The following is a 13054-nucleotide window of genomic DNA, read 5'->3' on the forward strand; positions in this document are numbered from 1 at the left end:
ATATATATATATATATATATATATATTATAAATAAATAAATATATATAATCCTTATATCAGGGCTAGGGATGTGCAAAAAATCGAATGAGATTTTCATGCGCATCTCGTCAGTAAAGCCGCTTTTGGTGATTAGTAGTAAATCTCTAGCACGTGCTTTCAGATGGAGCAGCATTTTCTACACAGAGCCGTAGTTCACTGACAAGCAGTGTTGGGCAGTAACTAGTAACTTAGTTACTGTAATAATATTACTTTTTGCAGTAACTAGTAGTGTAACTAATTACTAATAAGATTTCAGTAATAATATTACAGTTACCATCCATAAAACAGCTTAGTTACTTAGTTACTTTTGATGCCTCAAACCCGTTGATTTAAAATCAACAATCAAAAAATTCCTAGATTTATTTAGAAGGCAAGCTTGGAATATGGAAAAGCTTACATTCAGCAGATAGAAATATTGCATCATATTGATTTTGTCAGGAAAAAAGATGATCTGAGCACTGTTGTGTAAGTTATGGCTTTACTTTACTCTGACATTACATCCCTCTGATCAGCATGTGGCACTTTATATTACTATAATTAAAAATCTTTTTTGAAAATTAAAGTTTCTTACAAACTTAATGAAATATAATCGTATATGGGTAACGGAGAAATGACAATTAGCTTCAAGCTACACATGACAATTAATGAGATTAATACAACACTTCTACTTGAATGTCACTATGACAATTAATGAGATTAATACAACACTTCTACTTGAATGTCACTATCAATCACTAGAATTTTATGTGGAAGATACACAGTTACAACTTCTGTGGGGCATGAAGAAAAAGTAATGTAACTAGTAGTGTAACTAATTACTGTTGCCTGAAAGTAATAAGTAAAGTAACAATATTACTTTTGAAATGAGTAACTAGTAATGAGTTATATATTACATTCTTTGAGTAACTATTCCAACACTGCTGACAAGCTACACAAAATCGCGTTCAAAATCGGCAATGAATCACCTGCGATTTTGAACGTGATCTTGTGTAGCTTGTCAGTGATCTACGGCTCTGTGTAGTAAATGCTGCTCCATCTGAAAGCACGTGCTGGAGATTTACTACTAATCACCAGAAGCGGCTTTACTGACGAGATTCGCATGAAAATCGCATTCGATTTTTTGCCCAGCCCTAATCAGGGCTATTCAACTGGCGGCCCGGGGGCAAATCCGGCCCGCCAATCATCTTCATCCGGCCCGAGGGAGAAGTACGTGCAGGTCGCATATATGCCTTGAATTGTTGTCCACAAGGTGGCAACACTGGCTTGGACCATACGGAAAAAGAAAAGAAAGAGACAACAACAACAATCTATGGAGACCGCAAAAGCAATAGACTGCAGCGTTGACAAGCGTTTATGAGGGAGTTATGAGATATCCACAACTCTAGTTTAGTCGAGTATAAAGACAGTGTTATCAGTCATAACTTCTGACAAAAAAAATAGAGCAAACACTGGACGAAAATGATCAAATGAAGTAACGTATAGTTTGAAAGGCTGCGTGTTCAGCTGTACACATACGCTGAGATGCTTCAGACAGACTGCCAGTAGCGCTTAAACTGCCAAAAATACACACTATTATGTCAAAATGCGTGGTTTTGGCGAGTTACCTCGTAAACGTAGTCTTAACTGGGTTACAAAGTCTTAAAGAGACAGCGCTGCTTTTAAAGTGAAACTTGCTGAAGTCTGTCATTGACGTAAATCAAAGAACAAAAAAAAAAAAAAAAACTGCTCTAGTTGCTTATTGTTGCTGAACTTTTGTAGCTTGAATAAAAATTAACCAATATAGTTTATGCATATACAATTGATAATTTATGTGAAGGTTGTTTTAAAATCACTTAAATTAAAATTGTTATATATTTCAGAGCCTATTAAATGTAAAAAATAATGACTTTCAATTATACTGTAATGTTGAATGGCTATAATTAATAGGTAAAAGTGAGGGAATTTAATTTAATTTAGTTTAATAGAGACACCAGTAGCAGTATTGGTATCAATACTTCATTAATAATAGGCTACTTAGTAAAAAGATGCCATTTAACACGTATTTAAAATATATCATCTTTGTTGTTTCTACATTAATTTGGAGGTTCAATGTGAAATTATGACAATATAAATATGCGATTAATCATGATTAATTACAGAAAAATGTGTGATTAATTAATTATTTTGTTAATTGATTGACAGACAGCACTCTGTTAACCTTTTATGAATCTTAGTATTGGTAATATTAGTTCATTTTACTGCTGAATATGCATTTCAATTTAATTTCTAATTTTATAGGCCCTCCAGAAAGAGATCGGGATGGCCCCCATCCCCTTGACCCCCTTCAAATTTTCAGTTCGATAATCCGGCCCTCAAATGAAGCTAGTTGAATAGCCCTGCCTTATATATATATATATATATATACAGTATATATATATATATATATATATTCAAAAGAACAGCATTTGTGAAATAGAAACCTTTTTGCTACTGTTTAAATGTCTTTAATGTCATTTTTGATTAATTGAAGGGGTCCTTGCTGAATAAAAGTATACTTTTCTTTAAAAAATATCTTACTGACGCTGAACAAACAAAATTGTCAATTTGTTATGATGATTGAGTTTGTGAGTTATGAGGTCGTGAGATGACTGACTTTGCTGCTTTTCCTAGAAATAAAATGGTGGAGTACCTCACAGACTGGGTGATGGGAACCTCTAATCAAGCAGCAGATGATGACATCAAATGTCTGACCCGGTATTGTCTTTGTAGCTTCCTGCCGTTTATAATATGTGTGGCTTCAAACCTGAAAACTCTCACTTTATATTCTTTTCTCATGCTGTGTTTTTGTGAACGTGTCATGCAGGGATCTGGACCAGGCGAGTATGGAGGCAGTAGTGTCTCTGTTGGCTGGTCTTCCCCTGCAGCCTGAGGAGGGTGATGGCGTTGAGCTCATGGAGGCCAAGTCTCAGCTCTTCCTGAAGTAGGAGCATTCATCCAACTCTTTTGTTTTGTCTTTTAAGGTCCATTTTCAGTCCATAATCTCTTCTCTCTCTCCTTTAGATACTTTACGCTGTTCATGAACCTGTTGAATGACTGCAGCGAGGTCGAGGAAGATGGCCAGCAGGTGGCAGGGCGGAAACGTGGGATGTCTAGACGACTGGCATCTCTCCGACACTGTACTGTGCTGGCCATGTCTAACCTGCTCAATGCTAACGTCGACAGCGGCCTCATGCACTCCATTGGTGAGAAATGCTGACATTATCATGGATTCTTATTGTACTTAAGTTGTTTTGACTGTTGATGTTTTTGAACAGGTCTGGGGTACCATAAGGACCTGCAAACACGAGCTACGTTCATGGAGGTGCTCACTAAGATCCTTCAGCAAGGGACAGAGTTTGACACGCTCGCAGAGACTGTGCTTGCAGACCGCTTTGAGAGACTTGTTGAGCTGGTCACCATGATGGGAGACCAGGGCGAGCTGCCCATAGCCATGGCACTGGCCAATGTGGTCCCCTGCTCTCAATGGGTGAGAGATACTAACAACTTTGTTTAACCTTTACAGTTTCGAAAAAATAAGAATTAAATAGAGCCAACATCTATTTAAAAAACATGTATGAAAAGGTTTTAAAGCAAACTTTCATATTCATAATCTTTTTTTTCTTCTTACACAGAAGCTAGATTTAGGTGCTAAACAATTAATACAAAAATATTAAAATATTTCTAACACAATAATGAAAATTTCATGTGAATTGTTTTTGATGCAGAAAATAGTTATTTCATGTTACAGTTTCTTCATATGTCATTATGAACGGGCCTTAAAGTTATAGTTTACCCCAAAATTAAGATTTTGTCATCATTTAATCAACCTCATTTTGTTCCAAAACTGTATGACTGAACCATGAGTAATGTTGTTTGGTTCCCAGCATTCTTTTAAATGCGCTATCTATTTAACTCTGTTTTGTACAGCGAGTAATGCATTGGGTGTGTATTGTTGGCCATTAGAGAGCTGTTGTGCTCAATGTTCTGATGGTTTTCAGGATGAACTGGCCAGGGTGTTGGTGACACTGTTCGACTCTCGCCATCTGCTGTATCAGCTGCTATGGAACATGTTCTCAAAAGAGGTGGAGCTGGCCGACTCTATGCAGACCCTCTTCAGAGGAAATAGCCTTGCCAGCAAGATTATGACCTTTTGCTTTAAGGTAACGTGAAATGGTGTCAGTGATAGCACATTTAATTTCATTCAGTGATGGCGAAGCTAGCCCCAAACTTTTGAACAGTAGTGTATGTGCACTTAAAATCGGGCTTTTCTGTGTATGCAGGTCTATGGTGCTGCATATCTGCAGAAGCTTCTGGAGCCACTGTTGAGAGGAATTATTACCACACCGGAGTGGCAGCAAATCAGTTTTGAAGTAGACCCTACCAGGCATGTTTACCTAGCTGTAAAACTCGTATTGTTAATGATACAATTGTTTAGTCAGGTCTAGCTTTTACTTCAGCACAGCACAGAACACTATTTAGAGTCCCAGCCTCAGAGGAGACAAGAGAGCAGTGGATTTATTGATTTATTTACTTTATATTACACTGCTGCAACACAGATCTAATATAAACATGCAATTTCTTTCCCAACTATTTAACTTCACAGACATACGCGACTGTTTTTGTAAACTTGTTTGTATTTGACAGTTTAAGCGCAATAATAGATGAAAGAGAACTGAGTTTAGTACTCACATGCCATGTGGCAGCCGCTTTCTGTGTGTGTACTTCGGATGTGTGCGCTCAAAAAAAGCCATATATCAGAAGTTTAAACTAATATGGTTTAAAACGCATGATTTCAGTGCGATAGACATAATCAAAACCAAACAGATGTTTTTTGGCAGAATATCTGAGGTACGTGCATGAAAACAGCGTGTTTCTGCTTCCACTCAAATTAGGCATTTTTAAAATTATTTAATAAATGATCTGTGGGATATTTTGAGCTGAAACTTCACAGACACATTCTGGGGACACCTGAGACTTATATTGATATAATAGGTCACCTTTAAAGGAGTTCTTCATGATGTACATTTAAACACTCTTCAAAGTACAGATGTTTTTTTTATCATTGTCTTTCTGCTGAAACGTTTAACTTCTCATCTCCTCTTTAGGCTCGAACCAGCGGAGAACCTGGAGGAGAACCAGAAGAACCTCCTGCAGATAACAGACCGCTTCTTCCTGGCCATTATCAACTCTTCAAACGAGTTCCCTCCACAGCTGCGCAGTGTGTGCCACTGTCTGTATCAGGTACGCTCACTGCCTAATGCTAGTCTGTTTTTTGTTTTTTTTAACCACTGTTACTGCATCCTCTGAATGACTGCATTATGGCTGTCTTTCTTGGACATCCACTGATCAGTCTTCCAGTCACTTCTAACAAGAGAACCTGCTCTTATCCTCTCTCACGCCACTGCTCTCCTCTGTCTGTCTGTGTACGAATATATCAGACGGTTTAAATGCCCCCATTTCCTTCAGATACACACTTGAGATATGTTCAAAAGTCTGGGGTTGGCATCATTTTTTTTTTTTGATGTTTTGATGAAAGAAGCCTCGTTGACCAAAAATACAGTAACAACAATAATATTGTGAAATATATTTTTTACAGTTTAATATAACTATTTTAATATATTTAAAAATGTAATTTGTTCCTGTGATGGCAAAGCTGTATTTTCAGAAATACTCCAGTTTTCACTGTCACATGATCCTTCAGAAATCATTTAAGCATGTTGATTTGGTGCTCTTAATATCTGTGTTGTCCTGCTTAATATTTTTGTAGAAACCATCAAACATTTTTTTCAGGATTGAACAGCGTTTATTTGAAATAGAAATCTTTTATAACAGTGTGAAAGTCTTTATTGCTTTTGATCAATTTTATGCATCCCTGTTAAATAAAAACAAAGTTCTTACTGACCCCACATGTTTAAACGGTAATCTACATCCCATAACAGGTTTCCAATAGGGTTATTATGTGTTATTTTTATGTTGCTATTATAATGTTCAAAATGCTACTGTTGTCATAGAATTTCTTGTGTTTGAATGGCAAAATGGGATTGTGGCATTCAAAGTGCAAACATTTTCAGTTAAATCATACTACAACTTGTTCTTAATACTGACTAGAATTAAATTATTTTTTTAAGGGATTTAAATAAGGAGTGATGATAAGATGAATTTCATATCAGGCTGATACAATCCTTCATACTTCCGGTATCCCCATTAAAGTTGAATGTATCGGAAAATTATTACAAATGGCAAAGAAGATCTGCTAAATAATTTGCTGCTTTACATGCAACAACAGACATTACAGATTCAGTTTGGTAAGGAAACATTTTGATAGTGCTTGAAGCTGTATTGTTATATGTCACAAGCAGGTATGAATCACAATTCTTCCAGCTGCAATAATCTATATTTATAGCACACATGGGGTTGAAATCGCAGTTGAAATCACTTCCATTTATGCGTACAAAAACCATTTGTTTAGCTATTTTTCATTATTACTTGCATAGAAAGAAATAGAAGGGGGTGCTTATGGAGTTGTCTTTTTACTGAAACAAAAGTACAAAGTTTTCATTTGAAGGTACAAACTGTTTTTCTCACATCTCTGATGTGACTGCACTCTGTCAAGGGCACCATCTTGTGGACGGTGATGCATACATTTGTTTTTTAAGCATCAAAAATAATTATTCGAATTAAAAAACATCTTTCTTTTCCTCTTTCTTAATTACATGTAGTTTTGTTTTCTTTCTTGTCGTTTCCTTTCATGGCCTTTCTTGTCTTGTTTGTAATCAAGATGATCGGCTTGTGATGTTTGGCTTGTTAAGTCTCATAAAAATTGAAATTATAGTTTTGTGGCACATAGTTAGCTTTGAGGTCATTGCTATGCTAGTGGACTCTTAAAAGTTTCCATTTAGTAGATACATACATTTAAGACGAAGTCTTTTCTTTCTGGGGAAACAGACTGAAAAAAATTTGGTAACTCATCCTATCAAATCAGCTGCAACCATCAGTCCTGCTACACAAGTCCTGCTCTCTTCTGCATGGCCCACTTGTGTTCTCATACATGCGACACACATATTCTGGTCTTTAATTTCCTGCAGCTAGCGATAACTTATCTTTACACTCTTAACATATTATTCACACTTTGTTTGCTTGTGCCTAGAGATGTCTCTCTCCTCCACTGTAGCATCTTTACTGCTTTTGCTTTACTTTCTGCTTGGAGAGCTTCAGCCGGTGTTTCTTAATCACTGAAATGAACATGAATGAAATTGTTCGTAGATCAGCTCTTAGAAAGGCAGTGGTTGTGTTGTCTCATACTTCATTGCGTTTGTATGCACTGTGGCTGTGCTGAGTGCAGTTGTGTAGCTGCTGTGACCTCTCTGTGCTCATCTCTGCCCTGTAGGCTACTTGCCACTCCCTTCTGAATAAAGCCACTGTTAAAGAAAAAAAGGAAAACAAAAAATCTGTAAGTGTTTTAGCATTTTATTTTTCCTTTAGATACCATTTATTATTAGTTTGGGTTTACTCATACCATAAGTGCAACCTGTTTTTTGGTTTGTTTTATTGATTTTTTTTTAAATTATGAATTTGTTCATTTAAAGTTTTTTCATGTTTTTGGATTTTGGTTTTCGCCAGAACATGTTCAGAAACACCTGTGTAAACTGATGTTTGCAATATGTACAGTTTTCTTATGAAGACGCCTCCATTTTAAACACAACAGTTTGGGAAATGAATATCTAAACAAACAAAGTAATTGTACTGCTTTGGATCACCCTTCTTTTTCTTTGAATTTCATCTTGTGTACTGAGTCAGGGGTAGCGGGCAGTTTGGGTCAGTTCAGCTTTTCTGTTTCTTTGCGTGAGTTTAAGGTCTGTTATAACATGAAGACAGTGTATCCTCAAATGTGCAGACATTGAGCCTGGTACTGACTTGGTCTACCTTCTGAGAATGTATAAACACTTCTAAGTTTAAATTAGAAAACGTTATGAATCTGTATTTTGGCTCCTTGAAGAGTCTTGTCTTTCTTGGAAAACTTTTAATGAAGTGATTTGCATGCTGTAAATATGATGATATGTTGGCACTTCTCTGGCTTGTCATGTGCTCTATGGGTCGTCTTCAAAACAATGGTTGTGCATTTTTTCAGTTTCAGAAACCATTGGTGCATATGCATGCTTGATAATGTATGTAATGGTGTAAAATGTCTGATTATTCCCACTCTTAATTTTCTGTCTTTTTTTTTCTTTTCTCATTTCATTTCTCTTGCCATTTGCTAGGACCATTGCAACATGATCATGATGTTATAAGCATGGTGCATTTTTATCATCTTTTTGATTGATTAATATGCGTTTACATATTAAAACACTGGTAACTATCAAAATATATAAAAACAAAAGTAAATGTGTTTACATGAGATTTTGAAATTGTTACATGTAAAATTGGTGCATGTAAACAGATGATACACAAAGAATGAGTTAATTACCAAGATTAATATTTTTTTTATTTTAATGCAAGTTTATGCAAAAGTGGATCTTTGGCTCTCATCAGCGGTAGGCTTAAAAAATGTTTGCATAAGCTGAGACTTCTCATTTAAGTCTATTTTAAGTCTCAGTCCAATTAGATTGACTTAGCCACTTGAGACGGAAACCGTTTAGTCCCCTACAAAGAATTTAGGACACAAATGATCAGTTATTATAGGTGTGGGGAAATTGTAACCGCAAATTTCCATGAATAATATTTTTAGGGTGTGTATGCACTGCCACACATTGCTCTGCAAACATTTATTGTGGCTAATAACAGACTGTTTTGTGCTTAAGTGTGGTATGTATATTTGTTGTATTTTAATGGTTGATAATCGTTAGGCAGCATTAATTTGCATCTTTGCTATCATACAAGTCTGCCGTCATCATTAGTTTGTTCTGTGCAAACACTGCATAGGTTTTAATGTATCATAGCCCTGTTTTCTTTCTAATTGAGCCTGTTTTACCTGACACAAAACTATGGAAGCCCGTTTCCGCCATTGATAAAATGTTCCGATGTTGATAAAAAGAACAATATTTTGTGTATTTGGTGTAATGAAATGTGTTTATGCGGTTTAAAATTGCGTGATACAAACTCGCAATTTCAGAGTTAAAAAGTCATAATTGTGAGATATAAACTCCCTATTCTGAGAAATAAAGTCAGAATTGCGTGATGTAAACTCGCAATTGCAAGACATTAAGTCACAATTTTGAGAAATAAAGTGAGAACTGCGAGATATAAACTCACAATTCTGACTTTATATCTCGCAATTCTGACTTTATAACTCGCAATTGTGAGTTTATATCACGCAATTCTGTGAAAAAAAGTCAGAATGGTGAGATAAAAAGTCGCAATAACCTTTTTTTATTTTTTATTCAGTGGCGGAAACGGGCTTCCATACAAAACACATTTATCAGTTAAAGGGGTCATATGATGTTGATAAAAAGAACAATATTTTGTGTATTTGGTGTAATGAAATGTGTTTATGCGGTTTAAGGTTAAAAAAACACATTATTTTCCTTTTCTGTCACACTTTCACATATTTTCTTTCTTCATAATATTCCTGGATGTAAACCTATAAAAATTTATATTAGTATTCTGTGTTTTGTTGTTTTCAAATTAAAATCATCATGATGGCAATAATATACTGGCAGTAATTAGATGGTTTATCTATAATGCATTCTTTTAGCACTTAACTGTCTTTCCTCTCAATTCCCTCATCCGTTTATGCAGGTGGTCAGCCAGCGGTTTCCACAGAACAGTATCGGTGCAGTAGGAAGTGCCATGTTCTTGCGCTTTATTAACCCAGCTATTGTATCACCGTATGAGGCAGGCATCCTAGACAAGAAACCTCCACCTCGCATCGAGCGTGGCCTCAAACTCATGTCTAAGGTGTGTAATGTCATGTTCATACATATTATACATAACTTCCATTTCCATCATCTGTGGTGAAGTGTTTTGTCTAACTGGCAAGATTAAATGTTTATTTATACCACAACACTGGGCCCCACTGCAAAATTATATATAGCAAAATTAGAATTTCTACAATGTTTCTTCTCTTTTCAGATACTCCAGAGCATTGCTAATCATGTACTGTTCACAAAAGAAGAGCATATGCGGCCCTTTAATGATTTTGTCAAAAGCAACTTTGATGCAGCCAGAAGGTATGTTTGTATTTGTTTGATTCTCACATATTAGATCTTTTGTTTCTCAAGTGGAGATTTTTGATGGATCAGCTGAAGGCAAGAAAAAGACCTTTTGAACGATATACTTGACACTTGCTTCAAATTGTCACATTATTGAAACATTATAATGCTACTTTCAGTTGCCAGTTAGAGGCGTGTGTTGTAAGTGAATTTTCAGAGAGCACTTGATTGAATAAAATTTGTGCTAAATATTTTATTTACAGTATTATTTAACCCTGAAGTTTTAAATGAGTATATGTGTAACTTCGCCCATGTTTTAGGGGTATGCAAGTATATTTGTGTCCTTAAAACTTGAAGATATGGACTACAACCCAAGACAGTTGACACAAGACAGTTGTGATTTTATTGGGTCTTGAAACACAATGTTTTAAACCCATCAGCTCCTCCGTGGGCTTCAAAATGCCTTATTTTTTATTTTGGCAGGTTCTTCTTTGATATTGCATCTGATTCTCCACCAAGTGACACTGTGAATCACAGTCTATCTTTCATCAGTGACTGCAATGTGCTCGCCCTGCATCGTCTGTTATGGAACAACCAAGAAAGAATTGGCCAGTACTTGTCCAGCAACAGGTAAATGTAGCAAAGGAGGTCAGGGTAGTGTTTCAAAAGCATTGTGAGACTAAATTGACTATTGACACCAATGGTCTCTACTAGTGTTTTCAGAATATATAGACATGATTTTAACACATATTTTAATTAAACTTTTACCATAGGGACCACAAGGCAGTGGGCCGCAGACCATTTGACAAGATGGCCACCCTCCTGGCCTACCTGGGCCCCCCTGAACATAAGCCAGTAGCTGACACACACTGGTCCAGCCTCAACCTCACCAGCTCAAAGTTTGAGGAATTTATGACAAGGTCACTGTTCTTGCTTTTTTATATTCTCTTCAGATTTAACTAAGAAATAGTAATAGTAAAATATATATATATATTTTTTAATTAAATCAGCAGACCTAATTTATATTCTGCTTTTTTTTTTTTTTTTAAGGCATCAAGTCCATGAGAAGGAGGAGTTTAAAGCTTTAAAGACGCTCAACATCTTTTACCAAGCTGGCACGTCAAAGAATGGCAATCCTGTCTTTTATTACATTGCTCGCAGGTAGGAGCTTTAGTTTTGAATCATGATATATCAGTATAACTCAGGGCAGTTTTTAGGAAATATTTGCATAAATGCACAGAATAACTGCAGAATATTGTTTTATTGATGTGCAAGTTTGTACAGTAGTAGGTAGGCATGGGCCAATTACCGGTTTCAAGGTATACCGTGATTTGGAAAATGTCACGGTTTCAAAACCGCTAATATTTTACGTTATACCGTTCCTGCGGTATACGCTGTTTTTCATGTCTCCTCAAAGACTGAAAGTGTAGGAATCCCTCAGGTTGAGTGCAGTGTAGAGAGTAACACGACCCTCCTCCTCCGTTGGTGCGAGCGAGCGGTCAGTCACATGTGTGTAGGACGGCCGAACTTAAGGAGCTGCCCCTGGAACTCACGAGATCGGCAACCGGCCGTTTTTTGTCTTATTTCAAGCAACTCGTCTCTGTTCTGGACTTGCACAAACTGCGTTACAATGCAATCGTTTTCCAAAATGTAATTTATGTGAAAATATGAAGTCTGTAAACGTCCGTTAACACAGACCAGAGACGTTGAAGATGGACGCACAGAGAAAAATACTGTAGCAGGCAGATCACTCACTGTTCATGATGCACATATGAATTGTATAACTAAAATTAAATAACTGTAATTACAGATTTAGGTTAAATAAAGATGTCAGTCTTTATTTTTCTTCTTTTTAGGAAACAAATCAAAGAAAAAATAAATTCTACTGTTCCTAATATTCTGTGTTGCTCAAAAACAAAATATATTGTGTTCAGCGGAACTTTTTTTTTTTTTTTGCCCAGTCATTTAAAAATAACACATTTTAGAGCTGTAACAACAATACCGTGATACCGTGAAACCATAATATTTTTGCTTAAGGTTATCATACCATCAAAATCTCATACCGGCCCATGCCTAGTAGTAAGTCATATTTAACATAAATGACAAATACATACACTTTTTGATAAATATGTGCAAACACTCATCCTTAACTGTCATGCATGTGTAATGTGGTTTAGCAATGTTGGCAAAGTCAACAAAGGTTTTTCATCTTTATTCTTCATTTGAAGTCTTCATATTTTCATATTTTCTAGATTTGTAAAGCAATCAGGTATTTATCAGAACATTATCATTAATCTGACAGTCTGACATTAAAGTGCTAGCAACTTGTGAAAGGCCCTGTCCCTGTAGGTTTTAGTTACAAACTAAGTGAGATATGATAATCAGATCAGCTGAAAGATTTTGAGAACCATAGTAGTGTAGAACAGAAGTCCAGGCAGTCCCATTGGTAAAAGAGATGCTGCAACAGAAGCAGTGGTTTTTGTGGTGGTGCTTGATTTTCCGGTGGTGGTGGTTGTGCTGGTGCTCGATTTGCCGGTGGTGGTTGATGTGGTGGTGATGCTTGACATATCTGTGGTGCCTGGTGTGCCCGTGTTGCCTGGTGTGCCCGTGTTGCTTGGTGTGCTCGTGTTGCCTGGTGTGCACGTGTTGCTTGGTGTGCTCGTGTTACCTGGTGTGCCCGTGTTGCTTGGTGTGCCCGTGTTGCTTGGTGTGCTCGTGTTGCCTGGTGTGTCCGTGTTGCTTGGTGTGCCCGTGTTGCCTGGTGTGCCCGTGTTGCTTGGTGTGCTCGTGTTGCCTGGTGTGCCCGTGTTGCTTGGTGTGCTCGTGTTGCCTGGTGTGCCCGTGTTGC

The 13054-nt window shown here is 36.7% G+C and overlaps 1 protein-coding gene across 1 annotated transcript in view; it reads left to right on the forward strand.

Annotated features, from left to right (window-relative positions):
* Positions 1-13054, forward strand: part of LOC107746695 (neurofibromin-like) — a 68320-nt gene that overhangs the window by 24392 nt on the left and 30874 nt on the right. The window contains exons 23-34 of the mRNA XM_016560989.1: positions 2690-2773; positions 2883-2999; positions 3080-3261; positions 3334-3545; positions 4057-4218; positions 4339-4442; positions 5164-5299; positions 9794-9952; positions 10127-10224; positions 10690-10836; positions 10980-11126; positions 11257-11367. Coding sequence (XP_016416475.1) covers positions 2690-2773; positions 2883-2999; positions 3080-3261; positions 3334-3545; positions 4057-4218; positions 4339-4442; positions 5164-5299; positions 9794-9952; positions 10127-10224; positions 10690-10836; positions 10980-11126; positions 11257-11367 — 1659 coding nt within the window. The remainder of the gene's footprint in view (positions 1-2689; positions 2774-2882; positions 3000-3079; positions 3262-3333; positions 3546-4056; positions 4219-4338; positions 4443-5163; positions 5300-9793; positions 9953-10126; positions 10225-10689; positions 10837-10979; positions 11127-11256; positions 11368-13054) is intronic.

The sequence above is a fragment of the Sinocyclocheilus rhinocerous genome, unplaced genomic scaffold (assembly GCF_001515625.1).
Source record: "Sinocyclocheilus rhinocerous isolate Xijiao unplaced genomic scaffold, SAMN03320098_v1.1 scaffold259, whole genome shotgun sequence".
Lineage (NCBI taxonomy): Eukaryota > Metazoa > Chordata > Actinopteri > Cypriniformes > Cyprinidae > Sinocyclocheilus > Sinocyclocheilus rhinocerous.